This window comes from Choloepus didactylus, chromosome 27 (assembly GCF_015220235.1).
Source record: "Choloepus didactylus isolate mChoDid1 chromosome 27, mChoDid1.pri, whole genome shotgun sequence".
Classification (NCBI taxonomy): Eukaryota; Metazoa; Chordata; class Mammalia; order Pilosa; family Megalonychidae; genus Choloepus; species Choloepus didactylus.
Window position 1 is genome coordinate 11,908,116 of NC_051333.1, and position 23,832 is coordinate 11,931,947.

Consider the following 23,832-nt stretch of genomic DNA (forward strand, 5'->3'; position numbering starts at 1 on the left):
TACAGGCTTCTCTCCAAGATTTTGGCATAGGGAACTCCATCTAGACACTCCAAGCTGGAACGACTTCAATTTATTGTATTTTGGACATATTTACTACACGTGTCACTTTCAAAAATCTGAAGAGACCCTACTGCCCATTCATGGTGGAGAAACATCTTTTTCTAAATATCGGGAACTATCTTCTTGAAATTCACAATGAATCAGTTTATTCTTTGGTCCTTTGTTTTCAAATTTGCCAGTAGGATAGCTTCTAATATAAGTGATAATTCAAGCCTCTTTTCTTAAAGATTGCATAAATTGATTTTTAGTCCCATCTGCTATAAGGGGAAAAAGAATTCAGCCAAGAGAGCAAGTAAATCCTCTGTTAAGGCATTTTAAGAAAAAGAAATGTAGAGGTAATGAAGATAAGTTTTCTCTGGAAGTCTATTCATATATAATCTTGATGCAAAAAGATAATACACACAGACACACAATTATTACTTTTAATTATCACGTGGAGACCTTGTTTGGATCCTGATTTAAATATGTAAACTGGCCCAGCTAACATGGAGTAGCCCATCCCTCCCCTTGACAACTATAAAACCCTGGGGATAATTCAACAAATAAATGTAAGCAGACTCTAAAGGATGGAAAGGCAGACTGGCTAGGGAAATGGGACCTGAGGAATGGCATGGCAGTGATGTTGCCTCACAAATATCCCAGGTGAGATGCAAGAGAAGACTGCAACTGGAAACCAACAGATAAAGAAAGAAAGAAAAAAAACCCTCCTGCTCCTTCTGGCAAAAAAAAAAAAAGTGGGAAAAGAGGGGCCTAAGAGAACAGAAAACTTTTACTGGTAACTCCAACCCTACTCTAGCCAAACACCAATGGGAAAACTGCCTCTCCGCACCCGCTGTGGTGTCAGAAGCGTCCAGTGGAGAGCACAATCTCCACCCCACCCTGGCAGCAACAAAATGGTACAAGTTGGTCCTCTAGTCCCCCCTTTCTCTTAGGTGCAGTGATTCCAAACAGGGTGCTGAACCTCCACTCCCATCAACTGGCAAGGAGGCAACGTGAGCTGGCTCTTCTATCACAGGGATGCTGTCGGCAAGGGAGTGGAGATCTGAATTTCCACCCATTCAGGCCCCACTCCTCCACTGCAGTAATGAGGCAGAACGAAGAGGACCTAGTCAGCACCCCAATATAGCCTCCACTAGGGGGATGTGATCTTACACTCCTGCTCAGCAGCAACAAGGGGGCGCCAGTCAGCCTCGGCCACAACCCCTAGCCCTCACCTTCCCTAGTGTCAGCAGAGCCCAGCAGGAAATGACCTGCCACTCCCACCCAGCAGCAAGGGCATGGAACTCGGCTCCTTCCCTCTCCCAGTATCAGTGGGGCCCAGGTGGGAGCTGAACCCCCACCTGGACCTGCATGTTATGCACAAACCATGTGACTGCCTGCCAAAAAAGAGGACTGAATGGGACCCAAACTCTAACAGAAGATCCAAAATGTCCAGGATACAATAAAAACTCATTCATCATACCAAATCAGAATAACAAGTTGAATGAGAAAACAGTCAACAGATGCCATGCCAAGAGACTCAGATGTTAGGATAATCTGACGAGGATTTTAAAGCAGCAATCATAAAAATGCACCTACTATTTTTCAGGCACTGGTTTGAGGTCATGGTGATAGAGCAGTAAACAGTTCCTGATCTCATTGAGCTTACACTCTAGTGCACATGAATTCTGTCAGGTCCATCATTATACTTTGCTTAAGGCTTGACCTTACTCATCGTTTTTAAGGTGTCTCTCCTATGTAGACTCTGTTGAAGGTGAACCCCTTAGTATTGGGTTTCTGTGCTGTGTGTTCTCTTGATAACTGTGACAGTTGGAGCTCTGTCTGAAATACTGGCCATAGTCATACAACAGGTTTTTTCAACAGAACTCATGACTGAAAAACTCAGCTCATTCTTGAATCTTAAAACGCATTTCAAAAACATTTTCTGCTGTGTGGATTTTCTCAAGAAAATGAGAAGTCTAAGTTCTGAAGAACATGTTTACCACATTCATCACCTGTACCGGATTTATCACATTTATGGATTCTCTGATGAGCCTGAAGACATGAACTCCGACTATAGCCCTTGCCACACTCAAAACATTTGTATGGTTTCTCTCCAGTATGGACTCTCTGATGGGCTTGAAGATGTGAGGCCCGAATGAAGCTCTTACCACATATGCCACATTTATAAGGTTTCTCTCCAGTGTGTATCCTCTGATGAACATGAAGACAAGAGTACCAAATGAACACTTTCCCACACTCTTCACATTTGTAGAGTTCCTCTCCGGTATGGAGCCTCTGATGGGCGTGAAGATGTGAGCTCCAGTTGAAACCCTTACCACATGCATCACATTTGTAGGGTTTCTCTCCAGTATGGACCCTCTGATGGGCTTGAAAATGTGAACTCCAGCTGAAGGCCTTACCACATGTCTCACATTTGTATGGCTTTTCTCCTGTGTGAACTCTCTGATGACCCTGAAGATGTGAAATCTGACTGAAGTCCTTACCACAGGTGTCACATTTGTATGGTTTCACTCCTGGATGGATTCTCTGATGGACTTGAAGTTGAGAATTACATCTGAAGTTCTTATCACACACCTCACATTTGTAAGGTTTCTCTCCAGTGTGTATTCTCTGATGGATTTGAAGATAGGAATTACGGCTGAAGTTCTTATGACACACATTACATTTATATGGTTTCTCTCCAGTGTGTGTTCTCTGATGGGCTTGAAGATTTGAGGTCTTACTGAAGCCCCTGCCACACAACTCACATTGATATGATTTCTCTCCAGTGTGGACTCTCTGAAGAAGACCATAATTCTGATTAAATACCCTATCACATTCTTCCCATTTATATGTTTTGTCTCCATTGTGGGCTCCCGGAAGGGCCTGAAGTTGTGATATCTGACTGAAACCTTTATTATACACATCACATATATAGGATCTCTCTCCAGTGTTGTCCACACAGTGAAGGTTAAGATCTAAGCTATGACTGAAGCCATTCTCACACCTGTCACACTTATATGGCTTCTCTCCCGTGTGAATAAGTTCATACGTGGGGTAAGAAGAGTTCTGACTGAAGCTCTTAGCACATACCTGACGTTTGTAGGGTTTCTCTCCTGTGCTGACTTTCTGATAAGTTTGCAGATGTGAACTCTGACCAAAGCCCTCACCACCCCCATCACTCCTATAGTATTTCTCTCCTATATGAACACTCTGATGAATGGGAAGCAATGAGCTATAACTGATGACCTCTTCACACTTGATATATAGATGATGCTTCTCCCTTAAGTGCAATTGCTGATGAAGTTCAAGACTAGAGCCAATGCTGACCCCTTTTCCATTCTTATCAGAGGTTTGCTCTCCTGAGTGGATTACACTATGCTGGGATGATTTCAAGTCTTTTCCACAATTATTACTGCTAAATGCTTTCTCTCTTGTGTGTACTCCATGACCATAATGGTGATGAGAGACCGCTGTCATTACACACTGATCACATTTACTCACTTTATTTCCTACATCCATTTGATAATTCTGGGACTCTCTCAGATACATTTCTCTCCAAAACTTCCAGGTAATCCCATTTGGAAGCTCTTTATTTTGATTCCTACTAGAAATCTCCCCTTGAATCTTCATTACATAGTTCTCATCTTCAGAAACCTGAATAGATTCCCCTGCCCACATCTGACATGAGGAATCATCTTGTTCTAACAACTCAGACCTCTTGCCTTGAGGATTTATTAGCACATCTTGATTTCTGGTTTCTTTACTTGTAAATTGTTCCCACATCTGCCAGCATGTAAGATCTTCATGTAAAAGGTATTGTAATGCTACTTCTTGAAGAGTCTCTATCTCATTTTGATTCCTGTGTTCTAGAAGGATAAAGAGAATTCAGAGATGATAATGAGGACAAGTTTTTGCTCAGATAAAAAAAAGATTTCACGTGGAGACCACATTGGGGGACCATAATGTAATCACTGGGAAGTCCAGCTTGACTTAATCGTTGGTTTTCCACGCCAATGAAAACAAAGAAGTAGTCACTAGGCTCCTATCCACTAAGTGCTTAATGGGACTCATTTAGAACTACACCAAATCATATGCACATGGTCAAGTTAGAAATAAGGAGCTGCATTGCAATGTCCTCAGAAAAAGTGAGAATATATCCGGAAAGGAAAATATCTCCTGTATTCCAATAATAAACCCAGAAGATAGTGCCTTTATTTCCTTAATTTAGTCATTAAATGAACATGTCAAATGAGCTATATTTGAGAGAATTTCCCATTGATTTCAATGAATTCCTAGTATGCAATATTCAACTGGTAAACATTATAACCTGAAAAAAATTAAGAAATTCATTCCTATAGCTGATACTTACAATGGGAAGAAAGCAAAGATAATCTTTACTACTTAATTTTTCTGAATTTTTAGATTAATGTGAATGGCTAATATCATATCCTAGATTTCATAGATATGTAACTTTATATACCATAAGATGCTATGGTAGCCAGCATGTAAGATGGCTTCTAATGACTCCTGACTCTGGGTATTCATACACATTTAAATTCCCCTCCCAGTTTTATCTGAATTGGTCTGTGGAATCAACGAACTATGCAATACATGATGATATGTCATGCCCAAGGCTACATCATTAAAGACGTGGCTTCTGTCTTCTGCTCTTATGGTTCACTTGCTCTGGGGGAAACCAGGTCCCATGCATTCAGGAGACTCAGGCAGCTCTTAGTGAGGGGCCCACTTAGCAAGGACAGGCCTGCTGCCAAGAGCCAGTGAGGAAATGAGACCTCTGGCCACGAACAATGTGAACAAACCCATCTCTGCAGCACATCCTTGAGCCCCAGTCATGCCTTCAAATGACTGCAGCCCAAGTTGACACCTTGGCTGCAAACTCATGAAATGCTGAACCAGACCAAAGTGCTCCTGAATTTCTGACCCTCAGAAAACGTGTAAGATAATAAACATTTGTTGTTGTAAACAGCTAAGTTGTGGGATAATTTGTTACATAGCAATGGGTAACTAACACAGATTTTGGACTTGGGGTGCCTTCATAACAAAAGCCTAAAATTTGGGCAGCAGCACTGGAACCAGGCAGCAGGTAGAAGTTGAAAAGCCTTTTACTGAGGTGCCTTAAGACTGTTCATAGAAATCTGGACTCTGAGGAGACTGTGTAGAAGCTAAAGGGAAGTTAGCAAATGTTATTAGAAACTGGAAGAACGGGGTACTTCTTATGTAGTGGCAGAAAATTTAGCAACACTGTTACCCGCCACTATGTGGAAAGTAAAAATTTACTAAATAAACTAGGTGCTCTAGCTAGCCAGGGCTGAAGGTGCTGCCTAGTTTCTTCTTCCTGCTTAGAATAAATGTGAAAAGAGAAATATCAGCTAAAGGAAGGACTGTTGAAAGAAGGGTACTCAATAATTGTCAGTTTTAAATATCCTGAGCCTGATATACTGATGGTGAATAATATCAAAATTAAGAAATAGCTTCTGAGTAACGATTAAATCCAAGGCATTCTTAGGAAAACATGGACTAAAGATAAAGTTAAAGTTATGACTGTAAAATTGTTTGTTAAGACTTCAGAAAGATCAAAGGTAGTGCCTCAGAGTACAGTTCAGTCAGATGTAAGGCCCTCTAAAGAGTTTTAGTGTGTGCCTCACAAAGCCTTTCAATCAAATAGGGAAGCTAAGAGGCATTAGCCCTCAGTCTTCTCAGCAGAAAGCCTTCCGATCAGCTGCAAGGGACTGAGAGAGGAGCAAAGCACAGGAAATGAATTCAGAGACTTAGTGGGTTACCGGGTCACGTAGGGCTCTTGGAGGCCACTGTCATGATTTTGGATTTTGCCGAGTGAAATGGGAAGCCATGGGACAGTTTTGAGCAAAGGAATGACATCAACTCAGTTACGTTTTAAAGGATTCCTCTGGCTACTACGTAGAGAATGGTAAAAGTGGAAACAGAGAGGCAGTGAGAAAGCTGGTCTAATCAAAGCAGGGTAATGAATGATGGGGACTTGGGCTTGATGGTGGTCAATTAGGTGATGAGAAGCAGAGTCCCTGGGGATGTTAACTGCAAAGATTTTGCTGCACGGTTCTCACCTGAATGCTCATCTTGAATTTCTGACTCCAACATCAAAAGTTTCTCTTCTCTCCCAAAATGTAATATGTCTGGTCGGAAGGGCTGATATCCTGTGAAAGGAAATGGCATATGTATAAGGTGAATACATCAAAGGCAAAAAAAGTATTTAAATTTTAATTCCAATCCCATAATTTTCATGTGCTCTGTAGGGGGTTGAATGATGGTCCCAAAAGGGAGTTTTTACCTGCAACCCACAAGTGTGATTTTATTTAGAAAAAGGGTCTTTACAGATGTAATTAAGATCTTGAAAGGAGATCATACTGGATGAGGGAGGGCCCTAAATCCAATGACCAGTGACCTTAGAAGAGACAGAGGCACAGGGGGAAAGGCCATGTGAAGACGGAGGCAGAGGCTGGAGTGATGCTGCCAGGAGCCCAGGAAGGCCAGGAGCCTCTGGAGGCTGGGAGAGGCCAGGAGGGTTCTTCTCTACAGCCCTGGAGGGAGTGAGGCCCTGCTGACACCTTAGTAGTGGACATCTGGCCTCAATAACCATGAAAGAAAAAATTTCTGTTGTTTTACTCCACTTAGTTTGAGTCATTTGTTAGGGCAACACTAAGAACCTAATATAAGCTCTAAGACGTATTTTTCAAAATATTGATTGGGATCTATTACAGTAAATACCTTTTATGTTGTGATCCAGTACACAAATCCATAAATGTAAATCATTGCATCAAGTCATCAAATGATCTGATCCTTACCATTATCTATTTTTAACATGTCTCCTTCCCTGCTTTACTCACAATTATTGCTCTACTATGTGTAGCTCCTGAGAAGGAGCTATGATATTTCTACTCTATTCTATTTCATCAAACGTGATAATGATGCAACTCACTAATTGATTTCATAAGCCAACAATAGGTCACAACTGCTATTTCAAAAAAATAGATAAGGGATAGACAAATTGTCCCAGAGGAATTAGGAAACTCAGATCCCCAAGTTCAAGGAAGCATGTCAAGAGTCCCAGAGTCTTAAACATCTGAGGACACAAAAACACCCCAGGGGGCTGACATGCAGCGTCAGAAGGCTCCTCTCCTCACCCACGCAGAGCAGGTTCCTTAAATTCTCCACCATCACATCTTGGTACAATTTCCTCTGGGCAGCATCCAGCAGCCCCAGTTCTTCACTGGTGAAGACCACAGCTACATCCTTGAATGTCACTTCCTCCTACAACGCCAAACACAACACATCAATCTTACATCCACTGTCCACTGGAGAAAGGCCAGCAGTGAGATGATGGAAGATACATGGGAAATTGTTCTGGATTCTGGACAACCTGAGTCAACTATAAGTAATTTCCTCCTCTCCCTATTCCACACAACTTTTCGACATCACAGTAAAAGTTTGTGCAATTAAAAAAAAATCCCTGTATATTTAATTTGGAGCCACAGATGAGTATTCTTACAGTAAGTTCCCTAGAACTGTGACTCCTAAATAACGGGACTACATGCATTTCACAGTGTGATCAGTAATACCAAATTGTCCACAGAGATGTTGGGTCAATTTAGGTCCAACAGAGTCTCATAATTTCCATCTTTCCTTTCTCACTCATACATTCACTAAGCCCAGGTAATGCCACTTTATTACCCTCTGAGAAACCGAAAGGCCTTCTAGTCACCCTTCGTGGGGAATTATACAAATTGTCCTCTGTGTTCTCAAGGCACATGTCACCTATCTAAGACAGCCATCTATGAAAGCATTCAGTGGGTTGAACTTCAGATCACATTTTCAAACCACATCACCTCTGTTTAAGTTCCAAAGCTCCACCTCTTAGTAACTTGGTGGCCTTAGGGAGAGACATTCCTTAAACTCTCAATTTCTTTGTTTTCATAATGGTACCCCCCTCAGAAGATCCTTCTACAGATTAAATGAATGAATACACATAAGGTTATTGCAACTGTGCAATCCAATTTGGTAGCCACTAGCCACATGCACCTATGGACATTTAAATCAATTAAAAATTAAAATTTAAAACTCAGTTTCTCGGTTGCACTAGCCACATTAATCAAAAGAAAGCAAGAGATCGGGGGCAAGACGGCGGCATAGGGAGGGGTGGAATTTAGTTAGTTCCCTAGAGCAACTAGTAAATAGCCAGGAACAACTAGAAAAGTCTTGAACAACTGAAGGGGGGACATCCAAGACCAGACACCATCGTACACCAGTCAGAAATGGGTAGAACAGCTGAGATAGCAGCGTAAGAACTGTAAGTAAAGTTCTCCAAACTGCGGAGCTAGGTCTCCTACTCACCAGCACAGCAGGCTGAGTTGCAAAACTTCATGGTGGGAAAAAGAAGCAGTCCCTGCCGGAAGCAAGGGAATGTAGCTCAACCAAGATACAACTGTGGTTTTAATTAACAAATTTGGACTACTGAATACATGCCTCACGCACAGATAAACCCAGAGCAAGCAGGAAAGGAACATGGAGGTTTATCCTGGCAAAGAGGAGCCAAGGCTGATGGAAAAAAAAAATACATAAAAAAAAAAACAGAGTTTTTTGGAGTCCACTGAGCTCAGAATACTGGAAAAGGGCTGTGTCCCAAGAAAAGGGGTATACAGAACTGGGTACCAACTCCAGTTCTTGCCTGGTGATTTGGAAGGCTGGGGACTGGCTCTGAAAAAGGGACTTCTTTCTTTCCCCTCATTCAAAGTAGCTCGTTAGAGAAAGCCTCAGGCATTTTCAGTTGTCAGCACTGACCCAGGCAAGGAGGGAGTTAAGATAGTCAGAGAGTCAAAGGAAAAACTCAAGTGTAAGAGACAATTCCCTAAAAGGCTTATCTTCCCTAAGAAAAGTGGGGGAGGAGCCAGCACAAGTGGTGGCCCTCCTCACAGAACTCAGACCCCAGAGCCTGGGGGAAAAAAAAAGAAACAGCCCAAGCTTGGCTTCTGACACCCTCAATCCCAGGCCAGGGTCCACCAAGAATTAAATACACTGCCCCTCTTTATGCCAGTGGGGAGCTGTGGGCTGACATGTGCCACCTGCTGGGCAGGATAGGAAAACCACAGAGTCTAGAGGCCTCACAGGAAAGCCTGAAAATATCCTGGGTCTCATCTTCAGGAAAACCCGATACTGAATACAGCCTCCTCCTGAGACCTGGGCCTCTCTGGTCTGGGAAAATCTGATTGGGACAATCAAGAAAACCAGATGGCTAGACAACAAAAAATTACAAATCACGCTAGGAAAAATGAAGATATGGCCCAGTCAAAGGAACAGACTTACACTTCAACTGAGATACAGGAATAGAAACAATTAATTATTAAACAAATCTCCTAAATCAATTCAAATATCAAATCAATGAGCTGAGGAAAGATACGGCAAAAGAGATGAAGGACATGAAGACACTGGGCAAACATAAGGAAGAACTCGCAAGTTTGGAAAAAACAATCGGCAGAACTTATGGGAATGAAAGGCACAATAGAAGAGGTGAAAAACACAATGGACACATACAAGTGCAGATTTGAAGAGGCAGAAGAAAAGATTCAGGAACTAGATGACAGGACATCTGAAATCCTACACACAAAAGAACAGATAGGGAAAGGAAGGGAAAAATATGAGCAGGTTCTCAGGGAATTGAATAACAACCTGAAGTGCACGAATATACGTGTCATGGGTGTCCCAGAAGGAAAAGAGAAGGGGAAAGGGGAAGAAAGAATAATGTAGGAAATAATCACTGAATACTTCCCATCTCTTATGAAAAACATAAAATTACAGATCCAAGAAATGCAACATACCCCAAACAGAATAGATCCAAGTAGACTGACTCCAATGCAGTGAATAAACAGATTATCAAATGTCAAAGAAAAAGAGAATTCTAAAACCAGCAAGAGAAAAGCAATCCATCACATACAAAGATAGCTCGATAAGACTATGTGTGGATTTCTCAGAAGAATCCATGGGAGGTGAGAAGGCAGTGGTATGATATATTTAAGATACTGAAATAGAAAAACTGCAAATCAAGAATTCTATATCTAGCAAAAGTGTCCTTTGGGTATCTGTGTGACTCAGAGTCAGAGTTCGGCAGCTATGAATGTCAGCATTATCCCACACGGCAAATGTTAAAATAAGCTGAAAAAGAGATCAGACTTCAATTAGAGACATGAACAAAATGGACTTGATTATAACTAAGGTAAACCAGACTAAAGGGGAAAGGATGATATTGACTGTGCTTTAAAACCTCAACTTCTGTGTGAGAACAAATGAAGAGATGTTTATTTGGTGTAAAATATATACTTTCTGTAGCATGCTACATAATTTAACTTGTATGGTCAGTTTATTCAAACACCATAATTACATGGGACCTTGAATAGGGGGTGAGATCTGGTTGGTTTGTACAGGTTTAGCGTGAAACCCTGATACATCCCAGAGTAATCTGGGAAGAGAATAAAAAGTATTTGCAAAGCCCCCTTGAGGGCCTGGGGAAAAATGCTGAAACTTAAACTTCCCCACGTGGGGAATTCCTGATATTCTTGCAAGCATCAGGGACTACCAGCTTAGGAGGCCAAGCCCTCGATCTTGGGGCTTGCCCTTATGAAGCTTTTTACTGCAAAGGAGAGGCTACGCCTACTTACAATGGTGCCTAAGAGTCACCCCCAGAGAACTTCCTTTGTTGTTCAGATGTGGCATCTCTCTCCAAGCCCACTCAGCAGGTAAACACACTGCCCTCCTCACTATATGGGATGGAGTCCCAGGAGTGTAAATCTCCCTGGCAACGTGGGACATGACTTCCTGACCAAAAAAAGGGGAAGAGAAATTAAAATAAAATTTCAGTGGCTGAGAGATCTCAAATGTAGTCAAGAGGTAATTCTGGAGGTTATTCTTATGCATTATATAGATATCCCTTATTGGTTTTTAGTGTACTAGAATAGCTAGAAGGAAATACTTGAAACTGTCGAACTACAATCCAGTATCCTTGATTCTTGAAGATGATCGTATAACTATATAGCTTATACAGTGTGACTGTGTGATCGTGAAAACCTGTGGCTCATACTCCCTTTATCCAGTAGAAAAAAGGGGGACAAAAAGTAAATGAATAAGGGAAAAAAGGAGTATGAGAAATTTTGGGTGTTTTTTTTACTTTTATTTTTATTTTTATTCTTTGGAGGAATGAAAATGTTCAAAAAATTGATTGTGGTGATGAATGCACAATGATGTGATGATACTGTGAACAACTGATTATACACTATGGATGACTGTATGGTATGTGAATATATCAATAAAATTGCATAAAAAAAGAAGGCAGAAACGGCTAAATTAACATAAAAATGTAACCATACACTTACCATACCAGCCAGCAACCACATTCCTGGGCATCTGTCCCAGAGAAATAACATCATGTCCACACAAAAACCTGTACATGACTGTCATAGCCACTTTAACTTGATCACCAGAAACTGGAACTTCCCCATGTCCTTCAAAGGGTGAATGGTTAAACACACCACGGTATAGCAGGGTAAAGACACCACTAAACAATAAGAAGGTGTGAATTACTGATACATGCACAGTTAGGATGGCCCTTAAGGACATGATGCCGAGTGAAAACAGCCAATCTCAAAAGGTTATGTGCTGCATCATTCCATTTATATAACACTTTCAAAATGACAAAATTTTAGAGATGGACAATGAATTGGTGGTTGTCAGGGGCTGAGGGGTGGTGAAAGAGGGGAGTTTGGATGTGTCTTTAATGGGGTTGCAGGAGATATTTGTGGTGATGGAATAGTTCTGTATCCTGATTGTAAGAGAACTGTACACACGCTTTATACCAACGTGAATTGTCTGGTTTGGATACTGTACTATAAGAGCTTAAGGTGTAACCATGGGGGACGCAGGGTGGGGGGTACATGGGCCTTCTCTCTACTGTCCTTGCACCTTCTCTGGAATCTCTTTTGTAACTTTATTGGTAGTTGCTCTTGGTATTACATGATATACACATATCACAGTCTACTGGTGTCAACATTTTACCAGTTTGAGGGTGTTATAGGAACTTCACTTCTATTTAAGTTCCTTTACCCTCCTCCACTCTTAATTTTCTTACATATTTCCTCTATATACATTTAGAACCACATCAGACAATGTTATCATTTTTGTTTCAACCATGAAACATAACAGAAAACTCAAGAGGCAGACAGTCTATTATATTTACGTCTGTTTTTACCCATTCCATTGTTCTCCCTTCCATCCTGAAGCCCCAAGCCTCCTTCTGTTCTCTGTCCTTTCTGTTTAGAGAACAGAGGAGGGAAAATAGCTGACTGGCAGGCATGGTAAAACTGTGGTTTTATTTGAATTTCATTTGTTGATATCTATGAATTTTTGCACTACTGCATGTGAACAGAACATGATAAAACAAACCAATACTAAAAACAAAACAAAAACTACATGCAAAAACAAAAAATAGCATGAATAAAAAAGCAAGTAACTAGCATATAACCAATATCTGCTGTCCTCTTTTATCTTTCACAAATAAGAGGGGAAAAAAATGTGTCTAATCTTTGAGAAAAGAGATAAAATTTGAAAATCAACTCACCTGAAACCTGGTCATTTCCTTTTGCTCCTCTGGAGGAGGTAAGAGGCCTGGGCAGGCAGAGCTGGGAATGGAGAAAGGAGCCATAAGACACAGGCCCTAGTCCAGGTGAGTTTTTTTTAAAAAGGGACCCCTCCTTCAGCACATATAACTGACCACTGGGCCAGGAGCCCTTGAGCAGTGAACAACCTGCCCAACTCTAAGCACAAGCCTAACACAAGGGCCCCTTGCAGCCCCCAGGGCTATCGTTATCTCCTGGGCAGTGGGAAGTGAGAGCTGGTGGAATGTACTGGCTACATAAGTAGGACTCTGGGACCAGAAGTTCTGGAGTCAATCCCTGGTATTCCATGTGCACTGGGGATGCCAGCCCGAGAGACTGGGGGCGGGGGGGGGTCCTCATGCTTCCGTGTGGCACCCTGGTTTATCCCCGCCTCTCACCATGCACAACGTGGGCTTCCATGGAGGAATAGTAAATGCACCCGGTTTCCTGCGTGTGCTCAACATATGTCTGCTGTTTTCTCTTGGGAGCTCCCAGCACCCCCTCAGAGCTGAGAATGATTATCTCCCCGGCTACTTGCTGAGATGGGTGTGCAGGAGTGGAGAGCTCCTCCCTTCCCCGCTCAGCAGCCGGCGTGCAGCAGCCAGCCCCAGCGGTCCCAGATGAATAAACTCACCCCGTCCTCTCAGATGTGATTGCTCAGCTTTTTCATCCAAGCCCTCACTATATATTGTAAAGGTCCTACTCTGGCCGCTCCCCCAGAACCGCTGTCCGGGGCATTTCTCTGCCTTTTCTCTAATTATTTCACAGCAAATTCCCTGGCCAATTTTAATAAGGAAGCAACTACCCCTTTCATTAATCCTTCTCCCCTGAAGACGAGATCAAAGGAAAGGGAGGGGTAGCAAAAGACAAGATAGGATTTAACAATGGATTATGAACACTGAATATATACATATTTTTTAAGTTTCCAGGGTGTTAGAATAGCTAGAAGGAAATAACTGGAATGGTGGAACTATAACCCATTACATTCTTTGAAATTTACTCTGTAGCTACTTGCTTTATCGTACTTTGCAAGTTATCACCTTTCTGTATAAACATTATATTTCACAATAAGGAAATAACTGAAATTTTGGAATTTTAACCCATAATATTCTCTGAAAATTGCTCTATAAATACTTGTTAAATTGTACTTTGAAAGTTATCACTTTTCTGTATATATGTTATATTTCATGATAAATAATGTAAAAAAAAAAGACATACTGGTACTCTACTATTAACCTCCCTGGGCCTCAAGTGTGTTACCTGCAAAATAAGAAGAATAGTGTTTCCCTCACAGGGTTGTTGTGAGGGTCAAATGTGTGAGTAGGTGCAAAACCTATAACTGATTTCCTGCTCCTGCAGAAAAGCAGACTGTCATGAACCCAAACTGTCCTTGATGAGGTCTTTGGTCATCATTTTTCAAAATGAAGGTAAAATACACATAACATAAAATTAACCATTTTAAAGTGGATGATTTGGTGGCATTTAGTACATTTACAATGTTGTGCAACCACCTGCTCTACCCAGCCCCCAACCACGCTTATTAACCCAAAAGAAAACCTGCACCCATTAAGCAGTGCACCACCATACCTGCAACCCCTGGCAGCCTCCAGTCTGCAGGCTGTCCCTGTGGATTTACCTATTCTGGATATTCATATAAATGGAATCACACACCCTGTGATCTTTTGTGCATGCTTCTTTCATTTAGCAATCCTGTTTTCAAAGTTCATTCAAGGTGTAGCCTCTGTCAGCACTTCAGTCCTTTTTAAGGCTGAAGAACATTCCACTGTACGGTTAGACCACAACTTCTTTGTCCAGTCACCCACTGATGCCATTTCAGTTTTTGACTTCTGTGAACGTGCTGTTATAAACACTCATGTACACACATATGTTGCAGTACCAGCTTTCAATTCTTTGGGAAATATGCTTTTGTCGTTTTTTATATAAAGGAGTCTTTCATGACATCCACATTTTAGAGACTGTCCCATGCTTTGTCTTGAGAAATCCACCTTTCCCTCCAAAAAGTGACTGATTCTGATTGGCTCTTTTACTCAAAAATCTGTCATCCTGGAATGCTATTTAATTGACATCAGCATCTGGTGTCTCTCCCCACCCAGGCACATCATGGAAAAAACTAATTTAATATGACTGTGCTGGGTTTTTTTTCATTTTAAACAAAAGCTGGAAGATTTTTGTCTCACTGTAACTATAGCACCGAAGTCCTGGGTCTCTTTGGGGATCAGTGAGTGACTCCAGTCAAGCCCTGGCTAGGTAAATCTAGAGAGACAGCAGGGAAATCAGTGGTTGCCTAGGGCTGGGGAAGGAGGGAAAAGGGGGGTGGGGAGGTGACAACTAAGGAGAGTGTGCCAGTTTGGATGTATTATGTCCCTCACAACACCATGTTCTTTGATGCAGTCTTGAGGGGGCAGATGTATTAGTGCTGATTAGATTGGAATTCTTTGATTGTTTCCATGGAGATGTGACTTAATCAACTGTGAGTGAAACGTTTGGATCACTGGAGTCGTATAAAGGAATTCACAGAGAGAAGAACCTCAGAGCAGCTAAGAGGGACATTATGGAGAGCAGCTAAGAATGACATTTTGGAGAGCAACTGACAGTGACATTTTGGAGGAGCTGCTGCTGAGACACACATTTTGAAGACAGCCATTGAAAGCCGACACTTTGGAGAACGCCGTTTTGAAACGCAACCTGGGAGCAAGCAGATGCCAGCCACGCGCCTTCCCAGATAACAGAGGTTTTCCCGACGACAATGGCCTTTCTCCAGTGAAGGTACCCTATCGTTGATGCCTTACTTTGGACACTTTAAGGCCTTAAGACTGTAACTTTGTAACCAAATAAACCCCCTTTATAAAAGTCTATCCATTCTGGTATTTAGCAAAAACGCAGCATTAGCAAACCGGAACAGAGAGTAAAGTTTCTTTTTGCGCTGATGAAAATGTTCTGGAATTAGATAGTGGTGACAGTTGCAAAATCCAGTGGATATACTAAAAAGCCCTGAATAGCACACTCCAAAAAGGTGAATTCTATAATATGTGAATTACGTCTCAATTAAATGAACAGGGAAAAAAAAAATACCTGGCTCATCACCTGGCACATTTTATGAGCTCTCAGTAAGTGATGATACAATGATTTTGTTCTCATCTAACAGACATGGAAGCTGAGGATTAAGTTAACCTCAGAGCAGCTAAGAGGGACATTATGGAGAGCATCTAAGAATGACATTTTGGAGAGCAACTGACAGTGACATTTTGGAGAATAAGTTATCTGAGGTCGCAGGGCTGGCGAGAGGCAAGACTGCACTGGGATCCAGCTCTGGCTCCAGAGCCTGAGATCCTCAATTGTCTCCATGCTGTTTCTAATCACATATCCCAAGGGATGGGAGGGACATCCTTATGGATAGGAGAAAGGGGGGTGGGAGACTATATAGACTCTGCTGAAAGTGATCTGCTGAGAGAGTAGAGCCAGCTCATCAGTATTCAAATACTGACTCTTCTAATTTACTAGTTTTGGGGGCCTGTTTCCTCATCTATGAAATGAGAATAATAACATAATCTACCTTACCGGGTTGTAAAGAGGTATTGGTGAATAAATACCAGTCAGCATTCAATAAAGACAGCTATGCACGGTCGTGGGTCCTCCTACTCCAAGCAGAGGTTCTCTAGAAGGGAAGAGATGGGAGCAATGCATCCCCTTCTTAAAGCTCGGGGGAGATCAGTTCTAACTTCCAGTTCCCTTTGGTCTGGCTCTGTAGGTCTGCACCCTCCTGCTCTGCTCAGTAACTGGGTTTTGCAAGGAGATCTGACATTTCACAGTATTTACTAGGAAAAAGCAAGTGGGGTCTGGGTGCCTGGCTCAGTTCTGCTCACTGCCTGCAGCACGGCCACTCTTCTAGGGCTGAGTTTTCAGACTTGCTCCTTCCTGGGTTGTCAAGTCCTCCAATGCCCTTCCGCTGTCACTCCGCCTCCGTGGAGGACTGGTTTCCCCTTTCTTCTCCTGGAGAATTTTCTCTCATCCTCCAAATCCCTCCTCTGAAAATCTTCCATCACCACAAGAGAGAGGCAATTAGAGATTTAAACACCTGCTTTGCCTGTGAGATGATTAACCCGTATTTGTCTTTTTATTTCCGGCACCTACAATATAGGAAGCGCTCAAAACACATGAAATCAAAGAACAACTGAAGATACCCTCAGTCGGGCATGAAATGGACCATCTTCCCTTGAGCTGCAAAATTCTGAGGCTGCTCCTAACTGGAAGGAGGAGAGCATAAATTTTGTCGTTCAATTTCCTCCCTTGGGTCTCTTAACTCGCCTTGCTTGAGCAACATCAAGGCCATCCTTAGTAGGGGAAGGATTCATAAAAGGGTCAATCACGGTCTCTGGATAAGGCAAATCCTTTTATTTGTGTATTTACTCATTTATTTAATAATAACCATCAGTCCTTCCTCAAAAGTCATCTCCTCCAAGAGTTTCTCCCCAGACATCCTTTATATAACTTAAGTGCCCCACCCCATCACTTCCTTTCTCCCATTCACCCCTTTTTATATTTAGCACTCATCACTCAATAGCAAGTTTCATATTTATTTATCTGGCTTGCTTATATTTATTTTCCTTTTTTAGAATATAAGCTACATTGTTTTGTTCACTGCTCTTCCTCCACTGTTTAGAAAATTTCATGGAATGCAGCAGGCATTCCAAATAGCTCTGTTGAAAAATATGAATGGCTGAACCTGAAAGTGGGTAAAATGGGAAACGTTAGGTTTTATATACTACCATGATAAAAATTAATGGCTGAATGAATAGTTGATAGAAATACATCCTATGTTATATTAGATCAGAGCCTCATTATGATCACCAAGATGACTCATTTATTCATTCATTCAACAAATATTTATTGAACACCTACCAAGTGCCAGGTACAAGTCTATAAACTAAAGATAGATCAAAGAATAAAACAAACTCCCTGCTCTCATGAAGTTGATATTATTCTAGGGGAGGCAGGTATTAAACAAACCAACTAATAAGTATACAATGTGTCAGATGGTGATAGATACAAGGCAGGGGATTTTTGCTGTATGTGTCCACAATTTTCAAAAAGAACAACTCCTTTAGGAAGCCTGTAACTGCAAAGGAGAGGCTAGGCCTACTTACAATTGTGTCTAAGAGTCTCCCCCTGAATCCCTTTTTCTTGCTTAGATGTGGCCCTCTCTCTCTAACTGAGCCATCTCAACAAGTAATCTCACTGCCCTCCCCTGTTCGTGGGACCTAACCCCCAGGGTTGTAAATCTCCCTGGCAACGCCGCATATGACTCCGGGGATGAGTCTGGACCTGATATTGTGGCATTGAGAATATCTTCTTGACCAAAAGGGGGATGCAAAATGAAATGAAATAAAGCTTCGGTGGCTGAGAGATTTCAAATGGAGTCGAGAGGTCACTCTGGTGGACATTCTTATGCAATATATAAATAACACTTTTTGGGTTTTGGTGTGTTGTAATAGCTAGAAGTAAATACCTGAAACTATCAATCCCCAACCCAGTGGCCTTGATACTTGAGGACGACTGTATGACAATGTAGCTTACAAGGGGTGACAATGTGATTCTGAAAACCTTGTGGATGGCACTCCCTTTATCCAGTGTATGGATGCATGAGTAGAAAAATGGGGGCAAAAAAACTAAAGGAAAAATAGGGCAGGAGGGGGGACAATGTGTGTGTTCTTTATTCACTGTTATTTTTCTATTCATGTTATCATTTTTTCTGGTACAAAGAAAATGTTAAAAAAATAGATCAGCATAATCAATGAAGAACTACATGATGGTAATGTGATCAATTGATAGTATATTTTGGACAATTGAATGGTGTGTGAATAAATCTTAATTAAAACAAACAAACAAACAAACAAAAGAACAACTAAAAAGACAATTAAATGAAATCAATACATGGACCTGGACTGAATCTAATAATGGAGGAGGAAAGGCCCAAAGGGACATTAGTAGGACATATGAAAAATTGGAAAAAAGACTGTAAACTTTTTATCAACATTAAAGTTCTTCAACTTGATAACTGTACTTGAAGTGGTTAATAAGTGATTATTATTCTTCTTAGGAAATGTACATGGAAGTACTATGCACTTAAGGAGCATGGTGTATGCAATCTACTTTCAAATGTTTAGAAAACAGATCAATAGATGGATGTGTATATAAATAAAAAGAGTGATACAGCAAATGTGGTAAAATGTTAACATCAATGGATCTGGGTATCTGAGAGTAGGGATGTGCTGGAGTTCTCTGTCTGGATTTTGTATTATTTTTGCAACTGTCCTGTAAGTCTGAAATTATTTAAATATTAAAGGCAGGGGAAAAGGGAGGGAGTGCACTGGCATGTGCTATTTTGGAAAGGATGGTAAATTTGATCAGAAATTTGAGAAGATTGTGGGAGTGAGCCATGCAGCTGCTGGAGGAAGCATGATCTAGAGAGTCTAGATTCTAGAAAGAGGGAATAAACAGTACAAAACCTTGAGGCTATTCTCTACCCAAACAACCCTGCAGAGTCAGCCAGACTGAGTGTTACTGTCAGAAAACACAGTCCTAAATAGTCAGGCCCGCCTGATCCTACATCAAACAGAGAAACAAGTCTCTCTGCTTTGGTGAGAAGGTGAGTTTACCGAAGATGCATTAACAATGAACTGGAGGAAAGAAAAAGCTCTCCAAGACCAGTTCGAAGTGAGAAGAGTGGTTTGGGCTTCTATAACCCCAGACAGACAAAGAAATGGCCAGGATCCAGAAGAAAGCAGAAGGGGAAAATATAGAAGAGGAAAAGCTGTTTGGTCAGCACATCCTATTATCTTGCAGGCCCTTCTTGTGGGTGACTGTTTGGGCTTTTGATCTCGCCCTTCAAAAGGGAGGAAGGTGCTGATACTAGTTCATATGATGTTGCATTTCTGCAAGCAGAGCAAGGGAGGATTTCATTACTGTAACAAAAAAGGAGCACAAAGTAAATTTTTGAAATTAAATTAACAGCAAGCGCTTTTAGGCTACAAACAACCCACGGCTGCGTGAGTGAAATGGGTGCAATAAACATTTTTCTGGCTACTGAAGACCATACTAAGTATTTTTTTAGCCAAAGGATTATATTGAGTATATTCTATCTATTCAGCTATCAAGAGGACTTAAGGTCCTCACCACCTCTTTCTAATAAGCCCCTCAGGTGCCAGGCTTCAGCTCTTTTTCCTCGACAAAGCGTGGGGCTAAGGGAAAAGAAAAGAAAGGAGACATGAGAAGGAAGAGTTTCTTGCTTCCCAATAGTCATAAATGGGATCAGAATAAGGCAAAGATCAATCTAACCAACCTCTTTTACTTAAAAGAACACCAAGTCCTTAAAATAAAAAAAATAATAAGAGCAGGTAACTGTTGGAAGTGGTTTACACCATGGATAACTCATTTAAACTCCATATCAACTCTAAAGGTAGAGACACTTTTTATGCCCATTTTACAGTTGAGGAGCCATGGACATGTTAAGCCACTTGTTTAGGATTATTCATTTAACTGGAAGAAGAGATGGGATTTTAGCCAGGAACCCATGCTTTTAATTGCTAAGTGGCTCTCAACCATCAAGCAGATGAATATTACTGGGGAGCCTTAAAAATTAATATTGCCCAAGCAATAAGAGCCATTCTGATTATCCCAGTCTTCATGAGGTCAAAAGACAATCAAAGCATAGATAATTGATAGAAAGATGATATAGTTGAAAGAAAGAGGGGGGGAGGGAGGGATAAAGGAAGGAAGGAAGGAAGGAAGGAAAGGAAGGAAGGAAGGAAGGAAGGAAGGAAGGAAGGAAGGGAGAGAGGGAGGGAGGGAGAGAGGAAGGAAGGAAGGAAGGAAGGAAGGTAGCAAAATGTAAAATTGGTAGATATGGATATCTGGGGGTGGAGGGGTATTGGAGTTCTCTGTATGGGGTTTGTATTGTATTTGCAACTGTCCTATATGTTTGAAATTATTTCAAAATAAAAATTTAAAAAAAAAGACAATCAAAGCAAAGTAAATAATGATCATAATACTGAATATTCATATTTGTTCAGATGTATGTTAGAGCTAAATTTCAAAGAAGAGTTGGAATGGAGAGAAGAACATCTGTGTACCCCCTAAAATCCCTGGTTTCCTTTTTCTTGTGCTGGAATAAACTGTGTTCAATTATTCAGAACTAATACTGATTGAGCACTCAGGGTGTGCTAGCCATTATCGCACACATTTTATATATATTCCCTTTTCTAGTCCTTACAACAACCATATGAGGTGGATACCAACATGATCCCTACATTATCAATTAGGAATCTGGGCACAGAGAGGTTAAGTAACCTACCCCAGATTACCCAACAAGTAGGTGCCAGAGGTAATTTAACAATATAAAAGTACCATAAATATGATGCAAATTCTTAAAAACATAGAAAAAGATATATATATATATGGAACCAACTAAAGAGGAAAACATTATTAACTTGTTTATAATTATCTCTACATACTGGGATAATAGATAAATTTTAGCTTTCTTGAAATATTTCTCAAATTCTATATATGAGCATGCTTTACATCTATAATCAGAATACACACTGTAATATCATGTAAAATAAGAAGTTACTTAAATGAGCACACCCTTCAGGTCCTCTACTTAGTGTCCCAAATTACCTTTCTAATTTATTACCAGATAACAGTCTCCCCATCCCATTTCTTAGGGTTGAAGAAGAATCTGGCATAAAGGCATAAACACGGGCAGCCCAAGTTCAAATCCTAGTTCCACGTCTTCCCTGCTGTTTGATTTTGGGCAAATGATTAAGATCTTTCCAAATCATCTGTAAAATAGGGACGATAACTATAATATGTCAAGGGTCTCTTACATGGATTAAGCTAATCGATGCATATAAAGCCCTTAGAATACCTGGAACTCAACATGTTAGTCGATTATTATTCATCAACACACATCCCATCCAATCTCTTGTTTATTTTACAAAAATTTAAACATTCTCCCAGAAGAAAGAATTTGCTAACAGCTGAAAGAAATCTGTTCTACTGATAGCAGAAATGACACATGGAATGTTAAGATTTCTCAGGGTAGGACCATGTTACTGAGGTAGGGTTAGAATTAGGGCAGTGGGTGGCTGATGAGAAAAGGGCAAATTCTAAGAAGCCATCAGACCCCAAGGAGAAAGATAGCTCTGAGAAGAACAGCAATAAACAGCACCTGGTGGTCAACCAACCCCACCTGAGTCATCTACTCAAGCCTCAAGGAGGGAAAGGGGAGGTTAGTAAAATAGTTAATAAAAATTACAAAAGGAACAAAAATCTATAAAAGCAGATTGACCCACAGGGCCGGGGCCTCTCACCTTTCACCCCTGTTCTAGCGTGAGTGCCCTCATGACCTCTCACGTGCCTTCTTAATAAACTTCTTACCTGCTTCATCCGTGCTGTGCCCTTGAATTCTTTCTCGGGGCATGGACAAGAACCGAGGAACCCAAATCCCGCAACATTACCGGGACCCAAGGGGTCACTCCCTTCTCTCTGCAATCCTCTTTAAAAAGTCAGGGCCCATGGCGCAAGGGAGGCTGGAGATATCACGATTGTGTCTCTGGCCCAGGAAAATCACACTGGGTGAGATCCACTCCTTACTTTTAAAAAGACGGGGAGAGGAAAATCATTAGGAATCCCGGAGCAGCCCCACGCGCTGCAGGAATCAGAGAAAGGCCAGTGACGCTACAGCCGAGCTCCGACCCCATCCCAGGTTCACAAAAGCTTTCAGAGACGGAGCGGTTCTCCGGGAAGAAATAAAAAAGGTAACGACCGATCACTTCATAGTGTGCGCCTGGGTCGGTTCTAAGCATTTTCCCGTCTATTCAGGTAATTCTCACAACACCCCTACTAGGTAGGCTACTGCCATTTACCCCATTTTACAGAGGAAAAGGGGAGAAATTAACTCTTCCAAAATAATATCGCCGAAGGAGGCAGAGCGTGAGGAAGGTGCAGGGAGGTGGGATGGGGTTGCAGAGCGCCAGGAAGACCTTAGAGCCCCGCGATGCACGACCCGGACCCGTCCCCAAAGAGGGGACGCGCGAACCGCCCCAAACCCCAAGGGGAGCAAACTGCTGCCCCCGTCACCAGGCCGGGCCCTCCACCGCTGGCCGCGCTTTCTCTTCACCATGGGCGAGGACCGACTCCTGGGACCCCACGTTCGGGTCAGGAAAGCTCGGAGAGAACGCGGAGGTCGGCGATGACTCACCTCCGAGAGGGGACCGATAGCAGCGGCCTCGGGATCCTGCAGCTGAAGCGCCTGGGTCAGGACGCAGCTCCCGGACTACAATTCCCGGAATCCCCGCGAGAACTACGGCGACGGCCCCGCCCCCTGCGGCGGAAGTGCTTCCGACCTGGGGCAGCTTCAGGACTGCGATTCCCAGAATCCTCGGCAACGTAGCTGTTACCGTGGCTTGCCGCTGTATTTTGTGATATAAACAGGTTTAGTTCACAGTTCACAGATGCTGTTGGCATCTTGCCTTCCTTTTCTTTTTTGGTTTTCTTTTTCTTTGCTCTTTCCGTGTTTCTCTTTCCTCCCCTCGCTCCCTTCTTTCCTTTCTTCGTTTCTTCTTTCTCTATAAAATAAAGACATGTATTGCGTATCACAAATACTATATTACACCTAACGAAATGAAAAATGATTTTAATATTACATAATATCCAGCTTCTGTTCAAATTTCCGATTATTTTTCTCAGAAATGCGTTCTATGGCATTAAATGTTCAAATCAATATTTAAGATTTATTGATTTATTCTATTGTCTGTTGACTCTCTTTTAGTCTAGAACATTCTTCCCTCTAATTTTAAAGCGTGTGCTTGACTTTTTGAATTATCTAGGTCAGTTGTCATGTAAGATGACCTGCATTCTAGATTTGTCTAATTTCTTCCTGTGGTGTCATTTAACTTTTAGGATTGTTGGGAAAGGCAATCTGACATTGACCTTTCGTTTATTAACATTCTTGCTATGTTTGCTGTGATGGTTAGGTTCATCACCTGGTCAGGTGATGGTGCACAGGTGTCTAGTG

The 23,832-nt window shown here is 41.7% G+C and overlaps 1 protein-coding gene across 1 annotated transcript; it reads right to left on the bottom strand.

Moving 5' to 3' along the window:
* Nucleotides 1–468: 468 nt before the first annotated feature.
* On the bottom strand, nucleotides 469–23,255 carry LOC119521127 (zinc finger protein 233-like). The gene is given in 6 exon segments (XM_037819191.1): nucleotides 469–2,103; nucleotides 2,106–3,911; nucleotides 6,147–6,236; nucleotides 7,224–7,350; nucleotides 12,701–12,761; nucleotides 23,017–23,255. Coding segments are annotated over 5 exon segments (2,067 nt in total). The 5' UTR covers nucleotides 12,716–12,761; nucleotides 23,017–23,255; the 3' UTR covers nucleotides 469–2,074.
* Nucleotides 23,256–23,832: the final 577 nt, after the last annotated feature.